General features: G+C 59.9%; 4 protein-coding genes across 4 annotated transcripts; all 4 read left to right on the forward strand.

Annotated features, from left to right (window-relative positions):
• Positions 1–563: 563 nt before the first annotated feature.
• DQ04_07191000 (hypothetical protein) lies at positions 564–2,201 on the forward strand (the record flags this gene model as incomplete). Its single annotated transcript, XM_009315057.1, has 1 exon — positions 564–2,201. One exon carries the CDS (start codon positions 564–566, stop codon positions 2,199–2,201), a length of 1,638 nt encoding a protein of 545 aa, XP_009313332.1.
• Positions 2,202–2,595: 394 nt separating this feature from the next.
• DQ04_07191010 (heat shock 70 kDa protein) lies at positions 2,596–4,530 on the forward strand (the record flags this gene model as incomplete). The annotated part of the gene is made up of 1 exon (XM_009315058.1): positions 2,596–4,530. One exon carries the CDS (start codon positions 2,596–2,598, stop codon positions 4,528–4,530), a length of 1,935 nt encoding a protein of 644 aa, XP_009313333.1.
• A 702-nt stretch (positions 4,531–5,232) lies between these two features.
• DQ04_07191020 (ribosome biogenesis protein ENP2) lies at positions 5,233–7,167 on the forward strand (the record flags this gene model as incomplete). Its single annotated transcript, XM_009315059.1, has 1 exon — positions 5,233–7,167. The coding sequence occupies one exon, from the start codon at positions 5,233–5,235 to the stop codon at positions 7,165–7,167; it is 1,935 nt and encodes a 644-aa protein (XP_009313334.1).
• Positions 7,168–7,692: 525 nt separating this feature from the next.
• Positions 7,693–8,886, forward strand: DQ04_07191030 (putative ras-related protein rab; the record flags this gene model as incomplete). Its single annotated transcript, XM_009315060.1, has 1 exon — positions 7,693–8,886. A coding segment is annotated over one exon (1,194 nt), but the record flags the coding sequence as incomplete, so codon positions are not given.
• Positions 8,887–8,888: the final 2 nt, after the last annotated feature.

The following is an 8,888-nucleotide window of genomic DNA, read 5'->3' on the forward strand; positions in this document are numbered from 1 at the left end:
TGGGCATCGAGTGGCTGCAGGCGAGCGTGGCGTGGGGTGTGTTCCTCGACGAGACACCCTACACGCTCCCTGTGGCCCGCCGCGACGAGCCACAAGAAGAGAGGCAGCAGGTGGAAAAGGTGGAGGGGTGTGGCCCCGTGGTGACGTTCTCCGCCGCGACACCACCCGCCACACCGCGGCGATGCGTCGATGTCGCCGATGTCACGCTCCTGCCGTTTGACAGCACCGCTAAGGTGACGGTGACGAAAGGTGTGTCGCCGTCACCGCACTCAGGCGCCGGATACCAGTTTGACTTCACGACGCCCACCTCAACACCGTGCCGGCCACGGCTGCACCGCGACGTGTTGAACGACAGCCACACCAGCGTGGCGCGGCAGAGTTGCCCGCGGCCAACACTGCGGACCCCGCGGCGGCAGCGTATCAGCGTGCCACGGGTGCTGTCGCCTGCTGTTGCGTCTGCAGGCGGTATAGTGCCTGTCGAAGAGGTGAACCCCATCAGCAAGGGGGAATCAGTGAGAAAGGAGGACCAAGACAAGGACGAGCCGAAGCAGCTGCACAATACGATGAGCCCACCACCTGGCTCTGTGGCGACGGTGAGTTGTAGTCACGCCTGCACGCCGGTGCACAAGACACGCGTCCTGGGAAGCGAGAGTGATAGCGACGATGACCGTTCCTGCACGCGACAAAGCCGGATGGGCACCAATGGCAAGAGCATTGCGGTTGCGCTGGAAATGCCACGGCAGTGGGATCCAGATACGAACAACTATAGCAGCGGCAGCAACAGTCGGGCACCCGAACGCACATCGCGGGTTTTGCTTCCACCCAGAGACGTTGATGTCTCTTCGTCGACCTCGTCGGCGTTATCGCAGTGGTATTTGGGTGGCGGTGCATTGCGAGTGCATATTCTCCACGACGTGCCAGACAGGGAGCGCTTGGCAGCCGCCTGCACGAGACTCAGCGAGTCAGCGTGTAGCAGTAGGAACAGCATGGGAGGTGATGAACAAGGGTCTTATCGGCAGACGCACCTCCATCGCCAGGCGAACATGACAGGTGTTGTGACACGTGTGCAGCTTCTCGCGTACTCTGTTCGAGGTGCAGATGTGCTTGTGACGCACCAACTGACACAGCGTGAGAGTGTCCTTGCTGCTGTTGCTGCTGGGGTGTGGGTGGTGACCCCGAAGGCTCTACAGGACTGTGAGGCACGCCAGTGTCTTCTCCCGTTGCGTGATCTCTCCACTTACGAGTGGTGTCCGGAGCTGCTTCCGCCAGAGACGCCGCGCAGCAGTCTGCAGCTCGCAAAACAGTGCCGCATTCGTCGACAGCAACGTCAGGCAAATGGGCATCGCCTCTTTGACGGCAAGTGGTTCGTTCTTGTCTCACCTGACACCCCTGTCGGCCTCTCGCGTGCACGATCGATGCGAAATATCCTGGAGACGGGTGGTGGCATCGTGACGTGGGTGACATGCGCTGACATGGACGGCAATGCACCACCAAGTGGCACCACCTCTACAACAGCAACTGCGGCAACGTCTGAGAGCGCCGTCGGGGCATCGCTGACCTCCAATTCTGTCACGGCAACTTCGGCTCCCACGTCGTGTTCGTCCCCCGCAGCTCTGCTCGATCTTATTCTCATGCAGGTCCGAGGGCAAGAGTACAACAGCAGAGAAAATGCATGGAACACACGCGGAGACACAACGAACTGTGGCGCGTTACCTATTAAGGAGGTCGTTGTACTGATAGACGGCCGTACCCAGGCGGATGTGGAGCAGCAGGCAGAGTTACAGGAGATGGTGAAGGTGCTCCGTCACGCGCAAGATCAACTTTTTGCGGCAAAGCGACATGCACTTGAGAAAAGAGAACGCAAGAGACATCAGCAGCAGCAGCAGCAGCAGCCGCTTCAGTGGGGTTTCACAACCGTGTGTAATGAAATGAACGGACGCGATGCGATTAGCGGCATGATGATGTTGCGGCACCGTGCTGACAGCGTGCAGAGGTCCATCCTCCATGGAGGTAGCCCATCACCGCCTCCAGTGGAGGAGAAGGATGCTAGTAAGAAGAGCGACATGAGCATCGCCGCCACCACTGCCACTGAGGGCATGCCCTCCTTGGAAATCATGCGAGTGTTTACTTCGGACTGGGTGACGCTGGAAATTCAGCAGCGGCGGAAGGCGCCCCTATGCGTTGTGAAGCTCTCCCCGTAGAGCCTTGTGTGTCCATTAGTCCACTGTTTTATTTCCCGTCTCTTCGCGGTGTTACTGTTTTGTGGGTGTATGCATACAGTTGAGGGAGCATCCATGTATGTGTGGGTTTGTGCCCTTTACTTCTTTCTTTTGCTTCTTTATGGCATTGTTGTTGTTGTCGTCGTGTTACCCCTTTCTCCGTGTTTGTCTGCTGTGCGCCCCCTTCACGTCCAGAGAACGTGCGCGTAGAACACTGCTGAGGCCACACCCCGCGTTGGCTTTTTACGGAGAAGGCGACTGAGTAAAAGCAAAACAGACAGACTGGAATACACACGGAGAGCGAAGAGAGATTGAGAGATTGAGAAAGAGGGAACGAAGGAAAGAAAGACAAAAAAAGGAATTGTAAGCGAGGAGAATGGCATCCTCTGCAATTGGCATCGACCTCGGCACGACGTACTCGTGCGTGGGTGTCTTCAAGAACGACCAAGTGGAGATCATCGCGAACGACCAGGGCAACCGCACGACACCGTCGTATGTGGCGTTCACTGACTCCGAGCGCCTCGTCGGCGACGCGGCGAAGAACCAGGTGGCGATGAACCCAACGAACACCATCTTCGATGCGAAGCGCATGATCGGCCGCAAGTACGACGACCCCGACCTGCAGTCGGACCTCAAGCACTGGCCCTTCAAGGTGACCGTGCGAGACGGTAAGCCGGTGATCGAGGTGCAGTACCAGGGCGAGACCAAGACCTTCTTCCCGGAGGAGATCAGCGCGATGGTGCTGGGGAAGATGAAGGAGGTGGCGGAGGCGTATCTGGGCGAGCAGGTGAAGAAGGCGGTGGTGACGGTGCCCGCGTACTTCAACGACTCGCAGCGGCAGGCGACGAAGGACGCCGGTGTGATTGCGGGGCTGGAGGTGCTGCGCATCATCAACGAGCCGACAGCCGCCGCCATCGCGTACGGCATGGATAAAAAGGCGGAGAAGGGTGAGAAGGTGGTGCTCATCTTCGACCTTGGCGGTGGCACGTTCGACGTGACGCTGCTGACGATTGAGTCCGGTGTGTTTGAGGTGAAGGCGACGGCGGGCGACACGCACTTGGGCGGTGAGGACTTCGACAACCGCCTCGTGGACTACTTCGCGACGGAGTTCAAGACACGCTTCGGCAAGGACGTGCGGGGCAATGCGCGGGCGGTGCGTCGTCTGCGCTCAGCGTGCGAGCGTGTGAAGCGGACACTGTCGAGCTCTGCGAACGCCAGTGTTGAGATAGACGCGCTGTACGAAGGCTGCGACCTCTTCTCCAAGATCACACGCGCCCGCTTTGAGGAGATGTGCCGCGATCAGTTCGAGCGCTGCCTCGAGCCGGTGAAGAAGGTGCTGCAGGACGCCCAGATGAAGCCGAGCGAGGTGCAAGACGTCGTCCTCGTTGGCGGCTCCACGCGCATTCCGCGTATCCAGCAGCTCGTGCAGAACTTCTTTGGTGGCAAGGAGCCGAACCGCTCCATCAACCCCGATGAGGCCGTTGCGTACGGTGCAGCAGTGCAGGCGCACATTCTCGCCGGTGGCCGCTCGGACAAGACGGACGGCCTGCTGCTGCTCGACGTGACCCCGCTCTCACTCGGTGTGGAGACGGCCGGCGGCGTCATGTCTGCCCTCATCCCGCGTAACTCGACGGTGCCGATACAGAAGTCACAGACATTCTCCACCAACGCCGACAACCAGCGCAGTGTGGAGATTAAGGTGTACGAAGGCGAGCGGCCGCTGGTATCGCAGTGCCAGTGCCTCGGCACCTTCACACTCACTGACATCCCGCCCGCGCCACGCGGCAAGCCCCGCATTACGGTGACGTTTGACGTGAACACTGACGGCATCCTCGTTGTGAGCGCCGTGGAGGAGCTGGCTGGCAAGACGCAGGCGATTACAATCACCAACGACAAGGGCCGTCTGTCAAAGGAGCAGATTGAGAAGATGGTGGAGGAGGCGGAACGCTTCGCCGGCGAGGACCGTGCCAACGCCGAGCGCATTGAGTCACGCAACGCGGTGGAGAACTACACCTTCTCCCTCCGCGCCACCCTCAGCGAGCCGGATGTGGAGAGCGGCGTCAGCGCGGAGGACCGGCAGAAGATCCACGCGGTTGTGAACGCCGCCGCGGCGTGGCTCGACGCGAACCCCGAGGCCACGAAGGAGGAGTACGACGCCAAGAACAAGGAGATCGAGCAGGTCGCCCACCCGATTCTCTCCGCGTTCTACATCAAGCGTACGATTGAGCGGCCGCATGAGCCGGCTCCCGGCGCTGCTGAGGATGGCCACGCCGACGCCGACGCCGGACCGCAGCCAACAGACGTGGACTAAACGCGAAGGGTCGCAGGAAAAGAGAGGGAAAATGAGGAAGCAAGCAAGCAAACAAAATAAGAAGAAACATGACCGAGAGAGAGAGAGAGAGAGGGAGAGAGAGATGGGGGAAGGGCGAATATAAAGTAGAAAGGTGCTAGAGGAGAGAAACAAGAAACCTGAAAAAAAAAGGAAGGAAGTTGAGGAAAGGAGGGGCTCAGGCACACACACATACACACACGAAGGAGAGAGAGAGAGAGAGAGAGAGGCAGAGGGGGGGCGGGCGCGTCCCTTGGACTCTTCTCCGCCCCCTCCTTACCGTTTCAGCTGTTGATCTTTTATTCATCATTATCATAAGCATTCTGGGGTTGGCGTCTGAGGCTTTAAGTGCGACTATGTCCCCTCCCCTCCCGCTCCCCCGAAGAAGAAAAAGAGGCCGATGGTTAAATGTACTGCGGGGAGGGAGGAAGGGGAAAAGGGAGAGGGGTGACTTTCTCTCTCACACACACACACACGCATATTCTCTCTTAGTTGCCTTCTCTTTTCTGCAGACTGTTTATATTTGCATCTATCTGCTCCAAATAGTCTACTATGCTCTGCTGTCCTCCTGTGTTGCCGTTCGTTATTGTCTGCTTGTTTTGTGTTTGTGAGTGTGTGTGTGTGTGTGTCTGCAGGGTAGTAGTAGTAATAGCACTCGCAAGTGGGCAGTAGGGTGGGCGAAGGATGCAGGTGGCGCTCCACAACAAGGTGAAGACGTACAATCTCACCGCCGGCAAGTCGCTGCCGGAATGGCTGAGTGAGCGCAAGAAGAACAAGCGGCTCGCCGGTGGCCAGCACCGCATTGAGCTCGTCCACGATCTCGAGTTTCCGCACTTCGCCCGCACCGTCTTCCGCACCGCGAACGGAACGCACCTCTTTGCCGCAGGCGACTACCCCCCGCGGCTGAAGTGCTTCGACGTGAATCAGCTGAGCATGAAGTACAGCTTCAACGCCGACATGCCGATCCTTGGCGGCGTCTCGCTCTCGCCCGACTTCCGCAAGTTCGCGCTGCGCGGCGAGGGGCGCCAGATCACTGTGCACCACTCCGCGGCCATTGTGGATCGCGTGCGGGTGCCGCACACGATGCGCTGCCTCGCGTACCATCCGTACACCGCCGAGCTGCTGTCGAGTGGGACCTCGCATGAGATCTTCCGCCTCAGCCTCGAGACTGGCGGCTTCGTCGAGAGCTATAAGACGCAGTGCGCGGAGGGTGTCAATCACGTGGAGGTGTTCAAGAATCACGGCCTGGTGTTGTGCGCCGGTGTGGACGGCGTGGTGGAGGCGTGGGACAGTCGCGCAGCAACGTGTGCAGCACGCCTAAGAGCTGTTGGGCCAGGTGCCTCCTCTGGTATTGATGAGACGTGCGAGCTGCGCCATATTGCTGCCGATGACGAGACGGGGCTGCTGTTTAGCTGCGGTACGGAGTCAGGGCACGTGCTGCTGTACGACCTTCGGCTTCAGAAGCCGCTCATTGTGAAGGACCACATGAACTCACTCCCGATTGTAAAGACGTACTTCTTCCAAGGTCGAAGCACCTCCACCGGGGAGGCGACGCACGTGCTCTCTGCTGACACCCGCTCGCTGAAGGTGTGGAGTAAGAAGGACGGCAGTAACTTCACCAGCATCGAGGCCCCTGCAGACATCACCGACTTCTGCGTGCTGCGCAGCCAGCACAACATGGTCGAGCCGTACGAGTGCAGTGATAGCGGTGTGGTGTGCATCTGCTGCGACGCGCCGCGGGTGCAAGTGCACTTCATCCCACAGCTCGGCGTGGCGCCTCGGTGGGCGTCGTTCCTCGAGGTGCTGACGGAGGAGCTGGAGGAGAAGGAGATGACGACGGTGTACGACGACTACACGTTCGTGTCGAAGGAGGAGATGGATGCACTCGGCATGACTGCGGAGGACCTCGCGGGTGGGAAGGTGCGCCCCGTCATGCACGGTGCCTTCATCGAGAACGGTCTGCATCGCGAGCTGAAGGCCGTCGTCGACCCCGGCGCCTTCAACCGTTATGTGCAGGAGAACGCGAAGCGCAAGACGCAGCAGCGCTGGGAGAACCGCATCAGTAAGTTCAAGCGCGTTGCCAACGACGACGCCGACGACGCTGATGACGCTCCTGCTGCTGCTGCTGCCGATGCGGCGGCGGGGGGAACGGGCGCGAAGAGCCAAGTGCTGGCAGCGGCGAAGGCGGACCCGCGATTCCAAAAGGCGTTCAACGGCAGCAGCGCCGCGTCTTTTGCGCTGGACCCGTCCAACCCGGAGTACGCCAAGTTGCTGCAGGTCATCAACGAGCGCCGCGCACAAGCAAGTCAGCGGCGCCAGCGGTACGAGTCCGAGCTCTTCTCCATCGTCCCCGACGCCGAGAGCAACGACGGCAGCGTTGACAATGAAGACAGGCACAACGGCCACAGCAGCAGTAACAACAACGATGACGATGACGCGCGGAGGCATCTGAATGGGGTGCAGAGTAGCGGCAAGCAGCAGCAGCAGCGGCGGCGGCGGCAGCGCGCGCAAGAGGACGAGGCTGAGGCGGCGGACGGCAGCCAACGGAAAACAAACAAACAAAACAACANACCACCAGCAGCAGCAGGGGCAGGGGCAGCGGCAGGTCGCGTTTTATGAGGCGAAGAAGGATAATCGCGCATTCTTCGCAAGCAGCGACAAGGCCATTCACGTCGCGCGCAAGCGGCACCGGATGGAGAAGTTGTCGCTGGAGGAACGCCTCCGACGGACGTCGGGCAAACAATAACACGAGCGACATCAATGCACGAAGGCAATGAAAGCAGGAAAAGAAAGCAGGGGTGCCCGTCAACCGTAAGGCATCACCGACTCGTTTAAACGAAGGAGGAGTGAAGAAGAAGAAGAAAAAGAAAAAGAAAAGAAAAAGGATGGGAGGAAACAACAGAAGCCAACCAAAGAAAAACAAAAAAGGAGCACCCTCCATGGAGCGTTGTCGTGCGCTTCATTGCTCTCGTACTTCAGTGTGTGTGTGTGTGTGTGTGTGTGTGTGTGCGTGGGTGTTTGTGTCAGCCACAGTGCCTGTGTGAATATCTCTCCGCGTCCCACCTCATCTTCGCACGTCGGCCACTGCGGTGGGGAAGGAAGGAAGGAACGAAGAAGGGCGGAAGGAGCAGCAGCCGTGCGGAGATGCTGCGACGATCCAAGTCGTTGCCGCTTTCCTCCACGAGCGCCGCCACCCCCACTACTGCTGCGGCTACCGATACGCTGTCAAGCCGAGGCAGCAGTGTGGCGCGGGAGCTCGACATCAAGGTGGTGTGCGTCGGCGCGGCCAACACTGGCAAGACAACGTTCCTCCGGTACTGGGAGACAGGCGAGTGCCCTCTGCATCTCTCGACGACGATTCAGATGGAGTTTCACCGGCGCGAAATGTCCATTGCGGTGCCTCCGAGCGCCTACTTCGAACCCAACAGTTGCACTGAAACAACAGAAACGACTACTACAATGGCCTCTCCGCCATGTGATGAGGGCACCGCGCCCAAAGGAGATGAGGCGTGTACTGTTGGCGCTCTACCAGTGCCATTCACGGAGAGTGTGGCGGTGGAGGGCAACAGCAGCAGCGGCGGTGGCGGTGGCGGTGGCAGCAGGAGCAGCACGGGTGAGTTTACGTTCCGTCGCCGTCGCTCACCGACGCCGGTTGGTCTCTCCTCCAACGCCCTGGCGGGGAGCAGCAGCTATGCAGTGCTGCAGAACCCCTTTGGCGACGAGTACGCCATCACTCCCCCGCGCCTCCCCGCCTTTTACCCGGCAGCAATGGCCGGCAGAAGCGGCAGCACCCGTAGCAGCAGCAGGACGACAGGCGGCGGGGAGGAGGGGGAAATAGAGTGGCCACTGACACACGTGCCAGCGATTGTGAAGGTGTGGGACATCCAAGGACAGGAGAGCACAAAGAAGATGACACGCATCTTCTACACGGGTGCCATGGCAGTGATCATTTTTTGCGAGATGAGTAGCAATATCGAAAGCCTCACGAGCGCTCTCTCGTGGAAGAGTGATGTGGCGCAGAAGATCTTCGTCCCACAGGGGGGGAAGCCGCGGCGCAGCAGCAGCAGCAGCGGTGCCTCCAAATGCCAGCAGCAACAGCAAGAGAAAGGGGACGGGGAGGGGGATGCAAATCCACCGTGTTGGCTTGTTGTTAACAAGTATGACCTCCTCGCGGGTCTCCCGTCACCACCATCGTGGGCCTCTCACGCGGCGCTCGACGAGGTTTGCGCGCGCCACGGCTTCGCGGGTTGGTCGTACGCTGCGGGGCGGCGAGGCGTCAACGTGGAGGCGGTTGTGCGCGCCGTCATTGCCGCCGCCGTGGAGCGTTTCCCGCAGCAGCT

Source organism: Trypanosoma grayi, assembly GCF_000691245.1.
Source record: "Trypanosoma grayi strain ANR4 Tgr_719_V1, whole genome shotgun sequence".
Lineage (NCBI taxonomy): Eukaryota > Euglenozoa > Kinetoplastea > Trypanosomatida > Trypanosomatidae > Trypanosoma > Trypanosoma grayi.